Below are 25801 nucleotides of genomic sequence, written 5' to 3' on the forward strand. Positions count from 1 at the left end.
AGAAAATTTTCTATATCAAAATAAATAATTTTACTGGCATTCAAGTCATGGAAAATAGATTATTTAACTGGGAATAAAATACTGGCACTCAATAAATAAAATATGGCACTTTTGTGGATTTCAATACAATCTGTTTGTTAAGTATAAAAACTTACAGTACTATAATAAACTTTAGTTCATAGTCTATACTGAATGAGATTATATCTGAAAATACACATTATAAAACACAAGTTAGAGAGAGATTATATTTCCAAACATTTTTTGAAATCTATATTTATTCCTTCAAAATGTGAACAAACACATACTTTGAAATTGTAAATTAATATAATACATTGAATTTTTGTAGGTACAGTTCCAATAGTTTCTTGGAAGAAAAATTCATTGTATTATGCTTGTCTCACATTGTTCATTTTAACAAGATCCCCCTCATCTTTTTTTTTTTTTCGTAGCATAGGGCACTATCCATGATTCTTTCTTTTTTTTTTTTTAACATCTTTATTGGGGTATAATTGCTTTACAATGGTGTGTTAGTTTCTGCTTTATAACAAAGTGAATTTGTTATACATATACATATGTTCCCGTATCTCTTCCCTCTTGCGTCTCCCTCCCTCCCACCCTCCCTATCCCACCCCTCCAGGCGGTCACAAAGCACCGAGCTGATCTCCCTGTGCTACGCGGCTGCTTCCCACTAGCTATCTACCTTACGTTTGGTAGTGTATACATGTCCATGCCTCTCTCTCGCTTTGTCAAAGCTCACCCTTCCTCCTCCCCATATCCTCAAGTCCGTTCTCTAGTAGGTCTGTGTCTTTATTCCTGTCTTACCCCTAGGTTCTTCATGACATTTTTTTTCTCTTAAATTCTACATATATGTGTTAGCATATGGTATTTGTCTTTCTCTTTCTGACTTACTTCACTCTGTATGACAGACTCTAGATCTATCCACCTCATTACAAATAGCTCAATTTCATTTCTTTTTATGGCTGAGTAATATTCCATTGTATATATGTGCCACATCTTCTTTATCCATTCATCCAATGATGGGCACTTAGGTTGTTTCCATCTCTGGGCTATTGTAAATAGAGCTGCAATGAACATTTTGGGACATGACTCTTTTTGAATTATGGTTTTCTCAGGGTATATGCCCAGTAGTGGGATTGCTGGGTCATATGGTAGTTCAATTTGTAATTTTTTAAGGAACCTCCATACTGTTCTCCATAGTGGCTGTACCAATTCACATTCCCACCAGCAGTGCAAGAGTGTTCCCATTTCTCCACACCCTCTCCAGCATTTATTGTTTCTAGATTTTTTGATGATGGCCATTCTGACTGGTGTGAGATGATATCTCATTGTAGTTTTGATTTACATTTCTCTAATAATTAATGACGTTGAGCATTCTTTCATGTGTTTGTTGACAGTCTGTATATTTCCTTTGGAGAAATGTCTATTTAGGTCTTCTGCCCATTTTTGGATTGAGTTGTTTGCTTTTTTGTTATTGAGCTGCATGAGCTGCTTGTAAATTTTGGAGATTAATCCTTTGTCAGTTGCTTCATTTGCAAATATTTTCTCCCATTCTGAGGGCTGTCTTTTGGTCTTATTTATGGTTTCCTTTGCTATGCAAAAGCTTTGAAGTTCCATAAGATCCCATTTGTTTATTTTTGTTTTTATTTCCATTTCTCTAGGAGGTGGGTCAAAAGATCTTGCTGTGATTTATGTCACAGAGTGTTCTGCCTATGTTTTCCTCTAAGAGTTTGGTAGTTTCTGGCCTTACATTTACGTCTTTAATCCATTTTGAGCTTATTTTTGTGTATGGTGTTAGGGAGTGATCTAACCTCATACTTTTACGTGTACCTGTCCAGTTTTCCCAGCACCACTTATTGAAGAGGCTGTCCTTTCTCCACTGTACATCCCTGCCTCCTTTATCAAAGATAAGGTGACCATATGTGCGTGGGTTTATCTCTGGGCTTTCTATCCTGTTCCATTAATCTATATTTCTGTTTTTGTGCCAATACCGTACTGTCTTGACTACTGTAGCTTTGTAGTATACTCTGAAGTCCGGGAGCCTGATTCCTCCAGCTCCGTTTTTCGTTCTCAAGATTGCTTTGGCTATTCGGGGTCTTTTGTCTTTCCATATAGATTGTGAATTTTTTTGTTCTAGGTATGTAAAAAATGCCAGTGGTAGTTTGATAGGGATTGCATTCAATCTGTAGATTGCTTTGGGTAGTAGAGTCATTTTCACAGTGTTGATTCTTCCAATCCAAGAACATGGTATATCTCTCCATCTATTTGTATCATCTTTAATTTCTTTCATCAGTGTCTTATAATTTTCTGCATACAGGTTTTTTTGTCTTTTTAGGTAGGTTTATACCTAGATATTTTATTCTTTTTGTTGCAGTGATAAATGGGAGTGTTTTCTTGATTTCACTTTCAGATTTTTCATCATTAATGTATAGGAATGCAAGAGATTTCTGTGCATTAATTTTGTATCATGCAACCTTACCAAATTCATTGATTAGCTCTAGTAGTTTTCTGGCAGCATCTTTAGGATTCTCTATGTATAGTATCATGTCATCTGCAAACAGTGACAGCTTTACTTCTTCTTTTCCGATTTGGATTCCTTTTATTTCCTTTTCTTCTCTGATTGCTGTGGTGAAACCTTCCAAAACTATGTTGAATAAGAGTGGTGAGAGTGGGCAACCTTGTCTTGTTCCTGATGTTAGTGGAAATGCTTTCAGTTTTTCACCATTGAGGATGATGTTGGCTGTGGGTTTGTCATATATGGCCTTTATTATGTTGAGGAAAGTTCCCTACTTTCTGCAGAGTTTTTATCATAAATGGGTGTTGAATTTTGTCAAAAGCTTTCTCTGCATCTATTGAGATATCATATGGTTTTTCTCCTTCAATTTGTTAATATGGTTTATCACATTGATTGATTTGCGTATATTGAAGAACCCTTGCATTCCTGGATAAACCCCACTTGATCATGGTGTATGATCCTTTTAATGTGCTGTTGGATTCTGTTTGCTAGTATTTTGTTGAGGATTTTGGCATCTATGTTCATCAGTGATATTGGCCTGTAGTTTTCTTTGTGACATCCTTGTCTGGTTTTGGTATCAAGGTGATGGTGGCCTCGTAGAATGAATTTGAGAGTGTTCCTCCCTCTCCTGTATTTTGGAATAGTTTTAGAAGGATAGATGTTAGCTCTTCTCTAAATGTTTGATAGAATTCGCCTGTGAAGCCATCTGGTACTGGGCTTTTGTTTGTTGGAAGATTTTTAATCACAGTTTCAATTTCAGTGCTTGTGATTGGTCTGTTTATATTTTCTATTTCTTTCTGATTCACTCTTTGCAGGTTGTGCATTTCTAAGAATTTGTCCATTTCTTCCAGGTTGTCCATTTTATTGGCATAGTGTTGCTTGTAGTAATCTCTCATGATCTTTTGTATTTCTGCAGTGTCAGTTGTTACTTCTCCTTTTTCATTTCTAATTCTATTGATTTGAGTCTTCTCCCTTTTTTTCTTGATGAGTCTGGCTAATGGTTAATCTATTTTGTTTATCTTCTCAAAGAACCAGCTTTTAGTTTTATTGATTTTTGCTATCATTTCCTTCATTTCTTTTTCATTTATTTCTGATCTGATTTTTAGGATTTCTTTCCTTCTGCTAACTTTGGGTTTTTTTGTTCTTCTTTCTCTAATTGCTTTAGGTGCAAGTTTAGGTTGTTTATTCGAGATGTTTCCTGTTTCTTAAGGTGGGCTTGTATTGCTATAAACTTCCCTCTTAGAACTGTTTTCGCTGCATCCCGTAGGTTTTGGATCATCGTGTCTCCATTGTCATTTGTTTCTAGGTATTTTTTGATTTCCTCTTTGATTTCTTCAATGATCACTTCGTTATTAACTAGTATACTGTTTAGCCTCCATGTGTTTGTATTTTTTACAGATCTTTTCCTGTAATTGATATCTAGTCTCATAGTGTTTTGGTCGGAAAAGATACTTGATACAATTTCAATTTTCTTAAATTTACCAAGGCTTGATTTGTGACCCAAGATATGATCTATCCTGGAGAATGTTCCATGAGCACTTGAGAAAAATGTGTATTCTGTTGTTTTTGGATGAAGTGTCCTATAAACATCAATTAAGTCCATCTTGTTTAATGTATCATTTAAAGCTTGTGTTTCCTTATTTATTTTCGTTTTGGATGATCTGTCCATTGGTGAAAGTGGGGTGTTAAAGTCCCCTATTATGAATGTGTTACTGTCGATTTCCCATTTTATGGCTGTTAGTATTTGCCTTATGTATTGAGGTGCTCTTATGTTGGGTGCATAAATATTTACAATTGTTATATCTTCTTCTTGGATCAATCCCTTGATCATTATGTAGTGTCCTTCTTTGTCTCTTCTAATGGTCTTTATTTTAAAGTCTATTTTGTCTGATATGAAAATTGCTACTCCAGCTTTCTTTTGCTTTCCATTTGCATGGAATATCTTTTTCCATCCCCTTACTTTCAGTCTGTATGTGTCTCTAGGTCTGAAGTGGGTCTCTTGTAGACAGCATATATATGGGTCATGTTTTTGTATCCATTCAGCCAATCTGTGTCTTTTGGTGGGAGCATTTAGTCCATTTACATTTAAGGTAATTATTGATATGCATGTTCCTATTCCCATTTTCTAAATTGTTTTGGGTTCGTTATTGTAGGTCTTTTCCTTCTCTTGTGTTTCTTGCCTAGAGAAGATCCTTTAGCATTTGTTGTACAGCTGGTTTGGTGGTGCTGAACTCTCTCAGCTTTTGCTTTTCTTTAAAGGTTTTAATTTCTCCATCAAATCTGAATGAGATCCTTGCTGGGTAGAGTAATCTTGGCTGCAGGTTTTTCTCCTTCATCACTTTAAATATGCTCTGCCACTCCCTTCTGGCTTGCAGAGTTTCTGCTGAAAGATCAGCTTTTAACCTTATGGGGATTCCCTTTTGTGTTATTTGTTGTTTTTCCCTTGCTGCTTTTAATATGCTTGCTTTGTATTTAATTTTTGACAGTTTGATTAATATGTGTCTTGGCGTATTTCTCCTTGGATGTATCCTGTATGGGACGCTCTGTGCTTCCTGGACTTGATTAACTATTTCCTTTCCCTTATTAGGGAAGTTTTCAACTATAATCTCTTCAAATATTTTCTCAGTCCCTTTCTTTTTCTCTTCTTTTTCTGAAACCCCTATAATTCAAATGTTGTTGTGTTTAATGTTGTCCCAGAGGTCTCTGAGACTGTCCTCAGTTCTTTGCATTCTTTTTTCTTTATTCTGCTCTGCAGTAGTTATTTCCACTATTTTATCTTCCAGGTCACTTATCCATTCTTCTGCCTCAGTTATTCTGCTATTGATCCCATCTAGAGTATTTTTCATTTCATTTATTGTGTTGTTCATCGTTGTTTCATCTTTAGTTCTTCTAGGTCCTTGTTAAATGTTTCTTGCATTTTGTCTATTTTATTTCCAAGATTTTGGATCATCTTTACTATCATTATTCTGAATTCTTTTTCAGGTAGACTGCCTATTTCCTCTTCATTTGTTAGGTCTGGTGGGTTTTTATCTTGCTCCATCATCTGCGGTGTTTTTTTCTGTCTTCTCATTTTGCTTATCTTACTGTGTTTGGGGTCTTCTTTTTGCAGGCTGCAGGTTCATAGTTCCCATTGTTTTTGGTGTCTGTCCCCAGTGGCTAAGGTTGGTTCAGTGGGCTGTGTAGGCTTCCTGGTGGAGGGGACTAGTGCCTGTGTTCTGGTGGATGAGGCTGGATCTTGTCTCTCTGGTGGGCAGGTCCATGTCTGGTGGTGTGTTTTGGGGTTTCTGTGGACTTACTTTGATTTTAGGCAGCCTCTCTGCTAATGGGTGGGGTTGTGTTCCTGTTTTGCTAGTTGTTTGGCATAGGGTGTCCAGCACTGTAATTTGCTGGTCGTTGAGTGAAGCTGGGTGCTGGCGTTGAGATGGAGATCTCTGGGAGATTTTCGCCGTTTGATGTTATGTGGAGGTGGGACGTCTCTTGTGGACCAGTGTCTTGAAGTTGGCTCTCCCGCCTCAGAGGCATAGCCCTGACTCCTGGCTGCAGCACCAAGAGCCTTTCATCCACACGGCTCAGAATAAAAGGGAGAAAAAGTAGAGAGAAAGAATTAGTAGAAATAGGAAGAAAGAAGGAAAGAAAGAAAGGAGGGAAGGAAGGAAGGAAGAAAGAAAGAAAGGAGGGAGGGAGGGATGGTGGAAGGAAGGAAGGAGGATAGGAAGGAAAAAAGAAAGAAGATAAAGTAAAATAAAATAAGTTAAAAAATAATAAAGTTATTAAATTAAAAATAATTATTAAAAAAATTTTAAAAAAAGGACGGATAGAACCTTAGGACAAATGGTGGAAGCAAAACTATACAGACAAAATCTCATACAGAAGCATACACATACACACTCACAAAAAGAGGAAAAGGGGAAAAAGTCATAAATCTTGTGCTTGAAGTCCAGCTCCTCAATGTGGGATGATTCGTTGTCTATTCATGTATTCCACAGTTGCAGGGTACATGAAGTTGATTGTGGAGCTTTAATCCGCTGCTTCTGAGGCTGCTGGGAGAGATTTCCCTTTCTCTTCTTTGTTCTCACAGCTCCCAGGGTCTCAGCTTTGGATTTGGCCCCGCCTGTGCATGTATGTCACCGGAGGGCGTTTGTTTTTCGCTCAGACAGGACGGGGTTAAAGGAGCGGCTGCTTCGTGGACTCTGGCTCACTCAGGCCGGGGGAGGGAGGGGCACGGAGTGCGGGGCGGGCCTGCGGCGGCAGAGGCCGGCGTGACGTTGCATCAGCCTGAGGCGCCGTGCGTTCTCCCGGGGAAGTTGTCCCTGGATCATGTGGGACCCTGGCAGTGGCGGGCTGCACAGACTCCCGGGAGGGGAGGTGTGGAGAGTGACCTGTGCTTGCACACAGGCTTCTTGGTGGCGGCAGCAGCAGCCTTAGCGTCTCATGCCTGCCTCTCGGGTCCGCACTTTTAGCCGCGGCTCACGCCCGTCTCTGGAGCTCCTTTAAGCAGTGCTCGTATTCCCTCTCCTCGCGCACCAGGAAACAAAGAGGGAAGAAAAAGTCTCTTGCCTCTTCGGCAGCTCCAGACCTTTTCCCGGACTCCCTCCCGGCTACCCGTGGTGCACTAACCCCTTCAGGCTGTGTTCATGCCGCCAACCCCAGTCCTCTTCCGGCGCTCCGACCAAAGCCCGAGCCTCAGCTCCCAGCCCCGCCCGTCCTGGTGAGTGAGCAGACAAGCCTCTCGGGCTGGTGAGTGCTGGTCTGCCCTGATCCTCTGTGCGGGAATCTATCCGCTTTGCCCTCCGCACCCATGTTGCTGTGCTCTCCTCTGAGGCTCCGAAGCTTCCCCCTCCACCACCCGCAGCCTCCACCCGCGAAGGGGCTTCCTAGTGTATGGAAACCTTTCCTCCTTCACAGCTCCCTCCCACTAGTGCAGGTCCCGTCCCTATCCTTTTGTCTCTGTTTATTTTTTTCTTTTGCCCTACTGAGGTACGTGGGGGGTTTCTTGCCTTTTGGGAGATCCGAGGTCTTCTGCCAGCGTTCAGTAGGTGTTCTGTAAGAGTTGTTCCACGTGTAGATGTATTTCTGGTGTATCTGTGGGGAGGAAGGTGATCTCCGCGTCTTACTCTTCCGCCATCTTCCCCTCGTCCCCTCCCCCTCTCATCTTTTAAGGATTTGATTCTATAGGTAGAGTTGTAGCTTCTATGCACTGTGAAAGTATTACCTGACAGGGCCCTCTAGTACTTAGAAATTTATGGTATAATATGACTAAGCTTAAAATGCAGTGAAAATACTGTTTTTACTGGAAGAATATGCTGATAAAAGCATCTGTATTAAAGACAGTCCCATTAACAGAATCATAGCAGGTAGCTTAAAAGCTTCATTAGTATGAAATATGAGCAATTTAGGACTATTTAAGGTGTTAACATTACTACCACTTTGGATTTCAAAGTACAATTAGCTACTTCATTTATCATTTTTGACACAGATCACTGGAGAGCTGAGACTTCTCATTAGTCAAGTGGACTTTCTATTTCCACTAGAGAATTTAGGAATGAGGTTTGAACATCAATATCATTACAAAATATTAAGCCAAACCAGTATTTCTAACCTGCTAGATATTCACTACCTAAATTATTACTTTAAAAATCTCTCTATATTTTTCCTACATCAAATGTATATTTAATAGGCAAAGATACTTATTAAAATAATGATGTGTTTTATTTTTTTGCCTTTTCTCTTTCACCATCATTTTCCCTTAGAGACTAAACAAATGATACATGGATTGTGTTATTGTTGTACAACATTAACATAGTTAATTTTATTATTTATAAAAAATAATTATTACTATTATGTTTAAAAATGCACAGTCCCAGGATCTCCTTTTTCTTCTTTTTTTCATGTATTTTGGATATTATCAAGGTTATATAATGCCTTATTTTCTCTTGTTTTTATAAATCAACTCCAATCCGTTTTTCTTTACTTCTTCAATTCCCTTGTTTCCCCTACTGTCTGTTTGGTGTTTTTTCAAACTTTATAGACAAGTATCACTTGTCAATCTCTTGCCAGCTTTCCAGTCTTTAGTGGTAGTTGAAGTAAATTTATATCCAAATGCATATCTCTATAGATTGGCATTGCATTAATGTACATTCACATGCTTTCTATAAAATGAAATACATACATGGTCAGTATGGAATTACTGTAGATCCATAACTACAATTGTCTCATTATTAAAATAATCATAGAGCTGAACATTCATCTTTGTATTGTAAGTCAGCTTGGAAAAAAGGGAATCAATCAATGAATCTCCATTAGTTTATACATGAGATAAAGGTAATCATTTCAGAAGTTCAGGGCAACTCAAATCTTAGTATGTGGACCTACATAAGAGCAACTGCCAGGTATAAGAAATGAGCATAGAATGTGGTAGATCTCCTGTTGAGAAATCTCCCCAGTTGAGACTATTTCACACTGCAAAAATGACAGAACTTGTGACAGGTTTGATTGAACAATTAAATCCCATCAGACTATCTTGAATTCAGGAGATTAGAAATAATGAGCTGCATTGGTATTTTGAATTTTCCATAGAGCACTATTGATATATAGCTTTCATAATGCTTTGTAATTCTCACTAGATTTACTGTACTTTGTATCAGAGTTTGAACATCCAGTAAATGGCATTGCATGTCCTAGAATAATAAAAATGTTGTAAAACTGGGATATTTAATGAACTTGATGGATAAGATTGTAAATTACTTAACTTTATGTTACCAGCTTTAATTAGCACATTGGGCCTAGTAAATTTAATGGACCATCTTTATAGAATTCCGACCTGTGATTACCTAATATTTGTCATTGCTACCTCACAGGAATAAGGCAAATTAATATGCCAGTTAATTAGATTACTATTATGGGTGTGTTTTAAATCTATTTTTGAAGAATTATGTTCCTTGGAATGGCAAATTTTAGTTCCTTGCTTTTAAAAAATCAATTATACATATATGTATATATGTACCTCCTTACTTTCAATGGTATAATCTTTGAGTTGAGTCAGTAATATAAATTAACAACTATTTATTTGATACATTTGGATAAAGTGTTCTTGAAAAGGAAGTAACTGTAGAGTTGAAGTGAAATTTAGAAGTCAGAAAAGAGATTTCCTTGTTTCTGTGACCTTAAAATATTACAAAGATCTATGACCATATTCACGGCACACCAATTTCCTTTTGCTCTTCTATAACTATGAATCCTCTCATGTATCTTATTTTACAAAAAAATTATTTATTTATTGTAAATGTATTTTTATTGAGATATAATTGATAGATAATGTTGGTTAAGATGTATAATATGTTGATTTGATACTTTATATATGGCAATATGATTACCACCATAATGCTATCTGTTACATCACATAATTATCATTTCTTTTTTGTGGTGGGAACAATTAAGATCTAATCTCTTAGCAACTTTGACTTGTATTCAAATTGTATTCAAAGTTAAATTGTTTCTATAAATTGAGTATAGTACTGTTGCCTGTAATCACTATGCAGTGCTTTTTTGGAAGGAGAAACTTCAACCATAATCTGCTACTTCAAATTATTTGAGGGAATAAAATATGATACCAATATGAAACAGCTACATTTATAAATTAATAATAGCATAAATATTTCTTCAAATTACTGATATTGAATTATACTTTCTTTAGTTTTTTTGATTTTTATGTTTCTTCTGTTTGTTTTCCTACTTTGCAGGCAGCAATTCCTGCCAACTAAATAATGGTGGATGTTCTCAGCTTTGTTTACCAACATCTGAAACTACAAGGACTTGCATGTGTACAGTTGGATATTATCTCCAAAAGAACCGCATGTCATGTCGAGGTATGAGGTTTTGAAAAATCTTAGTTCTGATGCATTTACTTCATCCATACAGATTTTAGGCAACCAAAGTCAGCTTTATCTGTGTCTACTGAGATTATCATATAATTTTTTATCCTTTATTTTGTTAGTGTGGTGTACCACTTTGATTGGTTTATGGATATTGAACCATCCTTGCATCCCTGGCAGAAATAACATTGGATCATGATGTATGATCCTTTTAATGTATTGTTAAGTCAGTTTGCTAATATTTGTTGAGGATTTTCACCTCTGTGCTCATCAGTGATATTGGCCTGTTGTTTTATTTTCTTGTGGCATCTTTGTCTGGTTTTGGAATTAGGGTGATGCTGTCCCCATAGAATGAATTTGGAGGTGTTCTTCCTCTTGAATTTTTTTGGACTAGTTTGAAAAGGATCCCGAGATCCCAAAAGTGGCTGCTGCCAGCCTGTCAGTCCCCAGGGGGCTTCCCAATTGCCTCTTGCCTCTCAGAAGGCTCTCCAAGATCAGCAAGTGGATCTGACCTGGGCACCTTTCCAACTATTGTCTCTGTGCTGGGACTTGGAATATGTGAGATTTTGTGTGCACTCTTTAAGAGAGAAGCCTCTGTTTCCAATATATCTCTCCAAAACAAGTCCAGCTGATTTTCAAAGCCCAACTTTCTGGGGCTTTGTCTTTCCAGTGTAGGATCCTTGGGCTGGGAGCCCTGTGTGGGGTTCAGACCCCTCACTCCTCAGAGAGGACCTCTGTGGTTGTGACTTCTCTCCTGTTTGTGGGTCACTGACCTGGGAGTGTGTTTGTGTCCTGACTAGACCATGTCTCTGCCCCTCCTACCCATGTCATCGTGGCTCCTTCTTTATATCTGTAGGTGTGGAAAACCTTTTCTGCTAATCTTCAGATTGTTCTCATAGATAATTGCTCTGTAAGTAGTTGTAATTTTGGCATGCCCATGGGAGGAGGTGAGTTTGGGGTCTTTCTACTCTGCCATCTTGATACCCACCTCCTGCTAATGGAATGATTTTAATGTTATATATTCATTTTGTTTTTGTTTCCTTTTAAATTTAGGTATAGAGTCATTTCTTATGTACTCTGTTCATGAAGGAATCAGGGGAATACCTCTGGAACCAAGTGACAAAATGGATGCCTTGATGCCTATATCAGGAACTTCATTTGCTGTGGGAATAGATTTCCATGCAGGTAAATAGCTTTTATTCATAATTTATGTATAATATTTTCACTTGATTTATTAAACATGATGGAAATATAACCTTTCCATCTGTACTCTGATAGTCAAGATGAGGAATAAGAAAGCAAATCAGAAATGAATTTTTAAGCCTAACACAAATTGTTATAAATAGGTTTTGTCTGAAAAAAATGAAGCAGCATTTTTCTAACATATAACATTTGAATTGCAAGTACATTAAAATGCCATGATTGGCATTTGGTTTCTTCATTTGTATTTCTATCTTTTTTTATCTTTCAGATGACACTTTTACTTTTATCCAACTATAAATATTAAAAATAAAGCATTTTGATTTATTATTTACTTAAACATAATCTTATTTAAATTATTTTCCAGGATGTGGTTATCTATTCTAATACAGGTAATAGCAAATGAAATCCAAATAATGGAAACAATTATAAATGCTAAACCATTCTTTTTACTTTTGAATACAGTAGCTATCATTTCAGAGTCAGATTTTACCTTATCTTCTTGTTTTAGCAAACAGTGAAAGAAAGCAGATTGGACACTGTCCTTTTTTTGTGGCTAACACCAGTGTGTGATCTGGGGGGAGTTCCCTCGTGGTCTAGTGGTTAGGATTCAGCGCTTTCACTGCCATGGCCCAGGTTCAGTCCTTGGTTGGAGAACTGAGATTCCACAAACTGCACGGCAAGGCTAAAAAAAAAAGAATTTGTGTGGTTGGGAATTGATGGTAGAAACTGTTAAATTTATTGAAGGAAATAAATTTTTTGTTCTAATTGCTAACTTCAGATATAGCATAAGCATTGGGTATACTTCTTTCATTAATATTCATATTTATTATTCTACACTTGAAGGATTAAATTTATAAAAACACATTTCTCCATCTCTCATCCAACTAAATCATATGCTTCCTGAGTTAATGTTTTGGTGTTGAAGATGTACTGCATGTTCCCAGTATATTTTTTATATATGTAAAGACAATTTTGTCAGATGTTAAAAAAATTCGTTCTTTGATCTATAATCTTTAAAAAAATATTTAAACAGCAGCACATGGGCTTCTGGTAGTAAGCCTATTATTTCCCTCGGCTCTAACACATTTTGTTCAATCACGTGTTAATGAATTTTTGGCTACAAATCAGTGAATTACTGGGGATTTTTACAAATGGTTCAAAGATGACTTTTCTTAAGAAAATTATTTGCACCGAATATTTGGAATCACAAAGAGGGAAATTTCCTATGTTTTTTAAAATGGCTTTTTCCAAAAGGAAGTATAGAAGAAATATAGCATAGTTTATTGAGCATTATGTAAATTTTGCCAAAATTAGTGTGATTTTTGATCAAACAAAGCTCTTTGATCCAACCTCATTTTTTGTGGAAGGCTCACTACCCTACCATGCGTAATCCACCCTGCCTCTTATTCACGTACATGTTATTCTGTAGAATTTTATTATATAGGATTTAATAGGTGCAAAACTAAGAAAAACTTGAACTTCTTGAAAAGGGTGTATTTATATATGTGTATATATTTTTACTATGTACACACAGTCCCTTGTTTTAGCCGGTATCACATAGTTGATTCTTTTAAAGACTACATAATGATTTTTGAAAGTATTTGATAAATTTCCAAATACAAATATCAAATAAGCCATTTGGTCAAATGTCCTGATTAGATCATTTGTAAATCTCTTGTTCCTTAAGGGCAAACTTATTATTTGCATGAGTTGGATTCCCTTTCCAAGGTTTGTATGTTGGCCCTGAAATGGTTAAGTTTCATATAATGTGCCATGAGAGCAGATAATTTTATTTGCAAAGAATAGTACTCTCCCTGTTTCTAAATCCTTAGTAATTACTAATATTTTATAACAAACATATTTTGTATCAAAATAGTTTTTCCATGGAGCAATTACTACTTATTAGTTAAAACTTTGTATTTTTCATATTATACCTGCCATATTTTAAAATTACATTCCTAGAAAGGAATTGTTTTTGGAAAATCAATTTCTTCTAAATGCAAAAGGATATAGGCATATGGAATAGTCATGTGAAATTAGAATGTTTAAGAGTCTATTAAAATTTCTACTGTTAATCAGAAAATAGCAAGATAAAACTTGCTTTGAAATCTAAGAGGGCCAGAGACCTAGGGGCCAGTAAAACATACAGTGGGACGAGACCAAACTTTTGCATCAGACAACTTGGATTCTAAAACCAGTTTAACCACTTACTAGTTCTATGACCTTGGGTAAATTACTTAATTTTTCTGAGGCTCAGTTTCCTCACTTTGGGGGATATTTAGATCGATGTCTGTAAATGTTTGGCACAGTGCTTGATATACATGAGTGCTCAGAAAATACTAACAATACCTAATAATGGAAAGTAATAAATTGTAGAAATTAGCATATGTGATATATATTTACAAACATATTCTGCAAGCTATGTTTAAGCTCCCAGTTAGCAAAGATTTTGTTTTCTGTTCTTTGACTGATAGTATTTTTTCTATTCAGTTATCTGCATATAGTTGTTTCTTAACTTCTTGAGGACAGAAAGAGCACATTAGTAAACGCCTCTAGTGAAAATGAACTTATTACTACTAATGATGATAATGAATAGTCTGTAGAGCAGATATTTAAAGTCATTAAATGTAAACCTAGGAGACTAGCAGACAGTAAACCAACTGAAACACTAATGATGATGGTGGTGTTGGCAGTAGTATCAAGAGTTTTCAACCATGTCTCCACGTACATTTGTGCTTCCATCTACTATACAGTCTGATCTTTTAATAATTGCATTTTATGAAAATATGTGAGCATAAGAATGTCAGCAACTTGATTCATAATAGCATTGTAGACCACATACAAGCTCTGTGACTTGATTGAATGAAGCTGCTTTAGGGAGGAAGGAAGGAAAATAATGAATTGCTCCAGAGAGATAGAGAAAATTTTTGATACATCACCCCCTATTTTTTTTTTCAAGACCTTTATAACCTGATTATATGTTCTTCCTCTACTAGTTCCCTTTGCAGACATTCTATTTCCTCTTCTTTCATTAACTGCATTCACTTCAGGACATAATCTCTACTTTTAGGATCAATCAAAGGTAAGGATGACAAAATGAAAGAGCACAGTTGTCCCTTATTCTAAACATAATAAGGAAATGGTGTGAAGGAGGATCACTTGTTAGGTATAGCTATCATAATTTCTATAATACCAATTCACTACCACAATTCTCAGGGATAAATATATGCTCAAACCTGTACATTTCACAACAGATCTGAATCTTGCTGGGTTTTGGTTGTAATGAATTAAAGTTTTCTGCAGTGAAAGGATTTCTTTCACCAGATGAAGCAATTCTGGATACTATCCACAGAAGAAAGAAGACCCTGTGGTTCTTTTTAAATGTTCAAAGCATACTTATCACTTCACTGGAAAAGTCCCATTCCACTGGAAAAAAAAATACTAAGCTTTGAAAATCCTGGCCTGCTGGGTGATATTCCTCCTGATGAATGAATACTGCATTTGATGTTTTAAAAGATATATTTTAGTTAGGGGAAAAGCCTTCAAAATAAAGCTCACTGCTCCAGTTAGTAATATGATCTCCAGTAAGTAATGCTCTATTCAGTTCCGCCACCCACACCTTGGGGGTATTTATGACTTTTTCACAATAATCACATAATAGGATATTACTTAACTAGAGGAAATTCTACTCAGAGAATGGTGATTGACTGAACTTTTCCAGCTTATATGCTTTTTTCATCTTTTATCTCTTTTGTCCAAATTGGAGTTATCCAACTCAGTGTTAACAAATGTTGATTACTATCTGCTAGGAGTAGTACATCACAGCTAAGTTGCTATGGGGGACAAAGATAAACTAGGAATAGTTTCTGAGGTAATGCATGAATGGATAATCTATGGGAATTTTTTTTCTTTTTTAAAGAGAGCATCAAAGTACCATTATTTGGATGTCATTGCTTTACACTCACTATGGGGAATATTCTAATGCCTTTTTACAGCATCACACAGTGATCTGGCTATTAAGACAATATAAAAACTGAAGGAACATTTAACATTATACATCTGTTCAAATCCATAGACTGTAAAACACTAAGACTCAACCCTAACGTAAATTATAGATCCTAATATAAACTATGGACATGTCAGTGTAGGTTCATTACTTGTAACAAATGTACCACTCTGGTAAGAGATGTTGATAGTGGAGGAGGCTGTGAGTGTAGGAAAGGAAAGGGTATATGGGGACTCCTGCTCAAATTTGCTGTGAATCTAAAACTGCTGTAAAAAATAGTCTATTGAAAAAAAACTGCAACAACCCTGAAGGAGAATATGTGACAAAATTCTGTTGCCATATTTACACGGTTGAATATCACCTATTTACATGAAAGATTTTCTCCTCAATAGTTCCACAACATTTGCATATATCTTTGAATGTTAGAAGGAACATTTGACACAATCTAGTGGCATTTCCTCATGTTACAGATAAGGAACCCAGAGAGATCAAGGGCTGCATGGTAATGGAGTGTCCTACTTTTAATTCTTTACACTATGCCATCTTGCCTTTGTAACCACTTAAACGCAATTTTATTTAGACCATTGTTGGCATTACTTGATGAAACTACATGGCACTTCTGCAAATTTGTACTGGTAAAAGATCATGCTTTATTTTGATTTATGTACTGAATCATATTGCTTTAAACCCATCTAATAATTGAAGCAGGTGACACTCAAGTGAGAGTCTCTTTTTTATTATGCCTGGAGGCTTAGAAAAGAGCTGTTTACAATTTTTTTCTAATAACCACTCTGTCACCAACCAAGGCCGAAGAAGAATTATAGAAAGAATTCTTTTTATGTCAGTAACAGCAATAGCTTAAGAAATACAATACTGTTGCTTTGAGACATTTTTTCAATTTTATGGAAACCATTTCCTTGGCTACAAAGTGAATTTTTAGGGCTGGTTCAATTTCTTTCTGTTCTTGTGACAGTGAACAGATACTACTTTGTGTTGTCATTTCAGATTTGTTTCAAGACTATATTTTCAACTCATGAGAACAGTTTGTATGTATTTGTAGATGGTCAAGTCCAGTAAATCTTTCGGGATGTAAAGTATTAACTGCCACAAGAAAACAAAAACTTACCAACATCACGAGGAAACGAATATAACCACGCATAGAATAAGTCATTATAGGTCAAACAAATTATGGGAAATATTTCACGTATCCTTTTTGGATAATGTCTGAACTCAAAACATAAAATACAAAGCAAAACAAAGCAAGCTTCTGTTAGTCATCTGGATCCCTCAATAGGCTACCTGAAACCAAAAGCTCCAGAAAATGCACAGCGATGACCTACTATCATGAAAACTTTGGTCAACTTATTTGGGATGTATTATTCTCTGCTATTGAAAGAACCATGAAGTCTCTTGAAATTTCTTTCCCAGGCAGTTAGCACTCCTCAAGAAAATGAAAGGTCCCAACACCAGCTTTGTACTTATTCCCATGAAGTACATCCACTCTTTTTGGGCACCTTTCTTTTTCCCTCTCCTGAGTCACTCTATTCTGCTATATTTCTTTCTAGCTGCTCAGGATTTTCAGCTCAGGAATCTCTTATACATTTATATCTGATACTCATGTCTTTCTCTACTCCTCTCATTATCAAAGTTGAGTTACCTAGAACCCTATTCTCAAAAGGCCTGGTTACACTTATCATAGTAAATTATTAAGAGCTGCTAAGAGATTGACAAGTTATCTTACTAGTATGTTTGAATGAAGCACAATATCTTAACCCAACACTGTAAATCCAACTAAGGCACCATTAAAGACATACGAAGAAAATATTTTTATGGATAGGTCAATCTTTTGGATGTTTTTCAAATTACTTCATACTCTATTAGACAATAGATTGGTATCTATTTATTTGTGGAAACTGGATACGCAAATGATATTGTGGAGGTCTCCTTTAGCTTAGGTACATTGATACCATTAATATTGTAAAGTGTAACTTTAACCTTGAAAAAGTGTATTTCCCCTATTTTAAGAAAACCAAGGGTATACTAATTTATTTTTCTTTCTGATACTCTTTCTTTTGGAAAAAAATATATAAAGCTATGATTCAGCTTCTGAGATTGTTGGCCATTAATTTTTTACCAATTTTCTAGTTAAAAGAGGAATAGAAAAGTCATCTAATTGATTTTTGGACTGGTCATACGGAATGGATCGATCTTTTTTTATCATTTGGTTTCATTCTTAGCCAGAGGCCATAAGTAGTAAGAATCCTTTGGGGGATTTGAAAGGAAAAAAGAACTAATTATTTCTATAAATTTCTTATTACTTTTAGAACAGGGACTTGGCTAAAGTAGAAAGCCTAGAAATGGAACTGATCACCCACGAGTGGGTTAGGAACAGGAGGTTTGGAAGAGGAAGAAATTAAAATAGCATCACAAAAACCCTTAATATTTATTAAGCACTTACTACATTACAGGAATAATATTTGGAAAATTTTATGTATTTATGCAGTTTAAATCATCACAGTAATCTGTTGAAGAAGATAGTATTTTTAACAATGAAGAAACTGGATTTTGGGATGAGATATGCATGCAGAGGACAGTTGGTTACTTTGGGGTATTCAAATTCTGCATTAAAGATTTGCATTTGGATTTTTGCCCTTGCAATTTACAAAAGCCGTGAATTGAATAACCAATAGTGGAGTAATCAACATCAGATCCTTGATAATTTCATAGTGAGAATTTTAATTCTATTGTACTAGTGATTGGGAAAGATAATTGATAGGCAATGTCAGCGCCCAGGGTTTGAGGGAATGATGATAATATGGTCAACAATTGTAGAACTGCCCCTGCTAAACTTAGGGGCAGAAGATTAATGGTACAGCCTCATCTGAGAGAGAGTAATGATGATGATAATCATCATTGTCAAAAGGAGAATGAGAAGAAAGAGAAAATCATTTATCTCATTGCGTTTATATTATTTAACTATTGCTGTATAACAAATGACCAAAACTTAGCCACTTACAGCAATTAATATTATCTTATAGCATCTATGAGTTCCCTTAGGTCTCTCATGAGGCTGCCTTCAAGGTGTTGGCCAGATATGTGGTCTCATCATAAGTCTCGACTAGGGAGGATCTGCTTCCAAATTATCCATGTGGCTGATGGCAGGAATTATTTTCTTGTGTGTGTTTGACTGAGAGTCACAGCTCCTCACTGACTATTTTAGTTTCTTGTCATAAGGTCCTCTCCACAGGGCATTTCAAAATATGACTGCAATCTTCCCTTAGAGCTAATGAAAAAAGAGTGAGAAAGGGCGCACAGCAACTGGAAGCCAGACCTTTTATAACCCAGTCTCAGAAGTGATATCTCATCATTTTAGTATATTCTATTTATTAGAAGCTAGTTAGTAGGTCTAGGCCACACTCAAAGGAAGGGAGTAGAGGAGGGAATCAATACCAGCTGGTGTGGAACATTGGTGGCCACATTAGAGGCTGCTTATCACAATATTATAGATTTTTATTGATATTATCCCTATACAGTGGTGTCTAAGAGGTGAATTTTGATTGTCAGTTTGAATTATTAATGATGCTCCTATATGGACAGCTTCTGTATTCTGGTTTAAACCAAGTGAGGATGAATTAATGTAAAGAACCAGGATCATGGTCTTGAATCCGTTTTTAACTCTAATTAATAGTAAGCCTTGGATACCTGAAGAAGTGCTCCAGGTAGAGAAAAATAATAAAGCCTAAGTAAACTGTCAACTGCTTTACAGGTGGAGTGGGACAAAGCTGGGGTTTGAACTTATACATACATATATACATATACACACACATATATATGCGTGTGTGTGTGTGTGTGTGTATATATATATATATATATATATATTTCCCAAACCCTAGTTTTCTTTACACTACCATGCTAGGGTAAGATGAAAGTGAGGAAAGATTCCAGAAGTATCCAAGAATGAATGAGTATTCAACAACAACAACAAATGTGTTATATAAGGCAAAGGCTCAGAGATATTGGACCATTCAGTGCATGGGGTTCAGAAAGTCAGGCTGGGGACAGGGGATAGTTGGTGGTCCTAGTACTAAGTATCTAACTTAGTAGTTCTATGGCAGTGGTTCTCAACTGGGGATGATTATGCGCCCCAGATTACATCTGGCAATATCTGGAAACATTTTTCATTGTCACGACTGAAAGGGTGCTACTGGCCTCTACTGGGTAAGGCCAGGGATGCTGCTAAACAATGCACAAGACAGATTACCACAATAAAGAATTATTCAGGCCCAAATGCTAATAGTGCCAAGGTAGAAAAATCTGACATGTATTTTCAATGATTTTGAAATGCACCTCTAGTTTAGTGACACTGTCCTTGAAAGCAGCAGACCCAATGTCTTTTTCATTAGGGTACTATTTGTTATCCTGGTCATCTCATTCATTAGTACCTGGCTTTTAATATCATGAACTTGCCAAATTTGCTTTTTACCAGAATTCCGGAAAAATTCTCCATCAAAACCCAGCAACTCTCTCAAATCGACCTTTACAGTTTTTGACCAGTGTCTGGAGAAGTCTTCATGTAATATTAACTTACACTAAATCTTTTACTGACAGCTGTCTGGCACCAAAGCTTTATAAGAAAACCTCTTCCAAAAAATTGCTTAAAGCTGTCTAGGATTGCCTGGGGGATACAGAGGTGTGTAACACCAACAGAATTATGAGCGCAGTTACTTTCTTCTTGACACCAATGCAGGCTGTGTGTTGACTGATGTTAACTACGCTTAGAATGAGTTCTATTGCATCCAGTGTTTCTGTCTAGAATTTTGTGTCCAGGAAGGGAGCCCCAAAATACTTGGCAATAGTTGACAGTTCTTTATGCTCACCCACCATGGTGCACAGAGCAACTATGTAAATCTTCCAAGGATTATCTTAATCTGAATTAAGAGGGACATTAAAAAAGGGACATTATCTCCCTTTGTTTGCTATGGGTAAAGCATTCTGTCAGTGTGTTCATTTAGGACTACGTTGGGGGAAAAAAAATCCTGATTTCATTAGTCTAGAATTTTATTTGTTTTATTTATTTATTATTTAATTTTACTGAAGACGGAAGGAGAGGAGTTAGATGTAAATTAAGTAGAAAAAACTCAGATGGAACTAGAAATGGAACTTGATTGTCAGTATATTAAATACTAGAATAGATTACTTACTGGGTATACATCTCTGTCTCTGGAGTATTTTAAAGAGTTAAAACAAACAAACCACCTCTTCTGAATCATGATTTCTCTGGGTCTCTTCCAGCTTTTTGACTATTCAACTCCCACTATTAACAGCTTCAACAGTAACAACCTGTAGGCTATTTTTTAAAACCATCTATTTTCTTAGTCAACAGTCATTAAAACCTATATGAACAGAATCATAATTAGGTTTGCATAGTTTGAGTACAGAAAGTAGACTATTGTGAATCTATCCTTTTCTTCAGGGGCAAAACAAATGTTCACAGGACAGATTCTATTTATGTTGCTGCTTTCCTTACAAATTAAATATTAAGATACTAAAAAGAACTGATGATTCCACAGTAATTCAAGGTTCTAACTATAGATGAAAAGCTATTTTCTAAATCCTGGATAAAAGGATTCAAAATTTTTATTTTGTTACTTATGAGACATTATTCTGGTTAGAAGGAAAAAGAGCTAAGATTTATTGGTGACTTATTAATACCCTTACTTAAAATGTGATGATAGCATTACGGTTGTTTACATTTAATGTTTTCCATTAATACTATTTTAGTGATAAAGCAAGTGATATTTTTGAGCTTGGCTCAGATTTGAATTTATAGATACAATAAAGGATTACAGCGAGTATATTTGTATACTATTTGCAATATTCATGTGAATCCCTATTAACTCAAAATAATGATGATTAAATAAAAAGTAGATATCTGTCAGCTCAATCATCATTAAACATTATTAAAATAAGCTTGTGGAGTAATAGTCATTAGTTCAGCAATCATTTATTGATGGCAGATCTCAATTTTTAAATAAATAACTTTTTATTTATTAAAAATTCTTTATTAGAATTGTACATAATGGGAAATTTGGAAAATTCGGAAACATGAAACAAAGTTGAAGTAAAAAATTACCAGTACTATTACTACATCAACAGCAATTATTAACATTTTGGAATATTAATATTCATGCTGTGTTTTTAAAATACAAATAATCTTGCTATTGATAAAATTTTGTCCTAATCTTTTTCTAACTAACTATTTTAACATGGACACTTTGCTATGTTGTGATTAACAATCTGTAAATACTATTTTCAGTAGGGGTACATTATTTATCATGTGGATTACCATGATATTTTGACCTTTCCAATATTTTTGGACATTTTGATTATTTCCAAATTTTGGCTGTAAATCTTTTCAAACATTTTGGATAATTCCTCAAAATACAATTGCTTTTTCTTTATATAACTAGCAACTGTTTTGAGATATCATTCACCTACCATAGAATTAATATACTTAAAATGCTAAGTCAGTGGTTTGGGGTATATTCACAGAGCTGTGCAACCATCACCACTATCTAATTTTAGAACATTCTCATCACTCTAAATGGAAGCTCCATACCCATTAGTAATTCTCATGTTTCTCCTAACTTCCTAGCCCTAAGACAACCACTAATCTACTTTCTTTCTCTATAGATTTGCCTATTCCGGATACTTGTCTATTCAGATTAAGAGATGCTAACTGTAACAAAGCGCTCCTTCTGCTACTGTTGCTACTGTATATATCTCTTATATGAGCATTAGTTTATTCTATTGTATTTTGTAATGATTTTCCTGAGACCCAATGGTGGTAGCAGCTTTACTGTTAGAACTATTCCAAAAAGGAAAATGAATCTCAGGGACAAGAGCAAAGGCAGCATAGTTTTAACATCTTTCTCCAAGTAGAAAATCTCTTTTCATTGGCAAATTTGGAAAATCAAAGTTTGATTTTATTAAGGGAAATGTTGTCTCCTCAAAATGGGATTTAAATATCATTCAGGTGTATATGGCAAGTATGTCAGGGGAAACTTGAAACCATGAGATCATGGCTCAGTTTCTTGGCATGAATTATACTTGAAGATTTTCTGGGGGAAAAATAGTTCTTAAGATATTATTTTTGTATTTACATCAACTGAGATATCAAGGAGTGGAATACACATTTTGCATGAAATTTGAAGCTAAAATTATATTTCAAAATACACCCAAAATCATAGTGGAAAAATTGAGAATAGTGGTCATCATCAAAAGGATTTTTGAACACTTATTCCTTTAACTTTAAAAACCAAGTTTCATTCATGTTGCTGTAGTCTACTTCTGTTTCCAGATATTTATTTTATGGAGATTACACTTTCACATAATGTATGCCTAAAACGTTATAACTGTGTAGGCAAATATTAGTTTTTTTTTGTTGTTGTCGTTGTTGTTATCTTTTTACGTTCAGGTCACAGATGGGTGTGTGAGATGGTTCCTGTTTACTGGGAAACTATGCCCCATCCATAAGAGACATTTCAGGATACCCAAGAACTGCTTTTTTAAGGTTACTTAGATATTAAAGGTCTTTGCACATTTACAGTCACACTTCAGGGATGACTGAGAAATTCAGTCTGGAAATTCCTTTTGTGTTGTGTCATTTTCCTTTTGTGTGAAAGAATACAGTCCCATAACATGCAGACTTCAAAGGCATGCCCATATCACAATACCTATAAATTACAAGGCTGGGATTGGTAAATGATATGACCTTGCAAGCTTTAACCTTTTGGTTTTGTTTTGTTTATTTTTTTTTTATGTGGACATTGGTAAAGTCTTTATTGAATTTGTTACAATACTGCTTCTGTTTTTTTATGTTTTGACGTTTTGGCCACAAGGCATGTGGGATCTTAGCTCCCTGACTAGGGACTGGACCTGCACCCACTGCGTTGGAAGGCGAAGTCTTAACCACTGGACAGCCGGGGAAGTCCCCAGTTTTAGCCTTTTTGGATTTAAATTTTTCAACTGGTAAAATGCAGATAAGTCTATGGCAAGAAATAAGGAACAGCTGGTGTCCATGCTTTCTTTAATAAACTTTCGCATACTAGAAAGCCATCTATTTACCGAAAGCAGTCATAAAACATTTTGCATATATAAATTGTGGTTTGTGAATACAGAATAATAATAACAAAATAATTCATTATGCATTAAAACAAATATAAAACTTGAAATCAGAATGAACTGGTTGATATTTTATACACCTGTTTGTAGGTGGATTCCTTCCATTTGTCCTTAGTGGATTCTCCATGCCTTGTTTCACTGTACTCATATAACTGACCTATGTAATCTGCTAGATTTCCAGGCAGGCTAACTTGTGTTGTTAAAGACAGTTTCCCACTGGTAACACTGATTCTTACACTCTAGTCAGTATCGGATGGAACGTACAGTATCAGGATGGATGTACAAAAGAGCATTATACTACTATGACTCTAAATTTTATATGGATTGCTAATGTACTGAAATATATATAGATAAATACTCCTAGGACTTTTTTTTTAATCTTAGCAATAGTAATGTGTTGACAACTCTTGATATCGCATCAGGTGTTCAAAATTTAAATGAGCCATGATGATAATTATGTTGTTAAACAAAAAGATTAAATGGCATGGAACAATCAACTTGCCCTATGTCCTGGAAATTGCATCCTATAAAAATAGTCCTGCATTTGCAATTACACATAATCCATAATACCGAAAAATGTGGTAATTGCTGATTTAGACGCTTTACACGCTTCAGAATTACTTACTCTCTGAAGTTCTCCTCCATCCCAATGGGTTAACATCATGCCAGCTGTCTCAGATCACTTTCAAGCTATTCCTGTTTCCATTTAATCAGCGATTTACAAGACTTTCCGAGATAAGAGACTTTAGAGATTATCTAATTCAACCTGATTGTTTTTCATATAAGACAAAGGATTTGTTCCAAAATGGCCATCATGCTGACTAACTTCATGGAAACAGAGACGTACTAAGTCGTACTAAGGAACGCTGTGCCAGCTCTAGCTGCTTGAGTTTTCCCACGTACGTGAATGAGCGAGCTTTCATATGATAGCATTCTGTCCACCCCAGCTGCTGTCAAGCAGAGCAGAGACATCAGAGCAGGAAAAACTGCCCCTGTCCCTATTGCAGGTTCATAAGCAATACTGTTGCTTTCAGCCACTAAATTTTGGAATGACCTTAGAAACTGGCACAGGCACAAGCCTCGTAGATAGCCTCATCCACCAGCAGGCCCTGTAACTGAATAATGTAGTCAAATATAGGGGAAAACATATTAAAATTATTGATATTTAATTTTTTCTTGTACCTTTTAAAAGTTTATATTTTTGCATGTTGTATATGTGTTTACATGTACAATGGATTAACATAACGTAACATATATTATGTAGGCAGGCAGGCAGCAGAGCAAGAGGAACTACAATTCTACAGTCTGTGGAATGAAAACCACATTCACAGAAAGATAGACAAAATGAAAAGGCAGAGGACTTTGTACCAGATGAAGGAACAAGATGAAAACCCAGAAAAACAACTACATGAAGTGGGGAAAGGCAACTTTCCAGAAAGGAATTCATAATAATGATAGTGAAGATGATCCAGGACCTCGGAATATATATTAATTATATATATATATATTTTATATATATATATATAAAATATAATATATATATTATATATAATATATTATATATATAATATGTATTTTATATATAAATATATAATATATATAATTTATATATTATATAATATATATTTATTATATAATATCTTAATTTAATTTATAATATATATTATATATGTAATATATATATTGTATAATTAAATTAATATAATTTTATATAATTAAATTAAATTAAATTATATTAAATTAAAATATATTTATATTATATATATAATATATATTAAATTAAAATATATTTTAAATAATATTAAAAATAATTTTATTTTTAAAGATAATTTATTTATCTTATTTTTGCCAACTCTATAAATACAAAGGAAAAAAATGAAGCTTATATATGGAGGAATTGGAGAAGTGCTGAAGAGTCTCTCCTACTCACAAAGTTCTTTCATTGTTGTAACAGAAACATACCACTATCCCCAGAAGGCCCCTTCAAGCGTTTATCAACTGTAT

The 25801-nt window shown here is 35.3% G+C and overlaps 1 protein-coding gene across 1 annotated transcript in view; it reads left to right on the plus strand.

Moving 5' to 3' along the window:
* Positions 1 to 25801, plus strand: part of LRP1B (LDL receptor related protein 1B) — a 1432692-nt gene that overhangs the window by 908273 nt on the left and 498618 nt on the right. The window contains exons 34-35 of the mRNA XM_073806959.1: positions 10273 to 10398; positions 11458 to 11589. Coding sequence (XP_073663060.1) covers positions 10273 to 10398; positions 11458 to 11589 — 258 coding nt within the window. The remainder of the gene's footprint in view (positions 1 to 10272; positions 10399 to 11457; positions 11590 to 25801) is intronic.

This window comes from Tursiops truncatus, chromosome 7 (genome assembly GCF_011762595.2).
Source record: "Tursiops truncatus isolate mTurTru1 chromosome 7, mTurTru1.mat.Y, whole genome shotgun sequence".
In the NCBI taxonomy this organism is placed as follows: Eukaryota; Metazoa; Chordata; class Mammalia; order Artiodactyla; family Delphinidae; genus Tursiops; species Tursiops truncatus.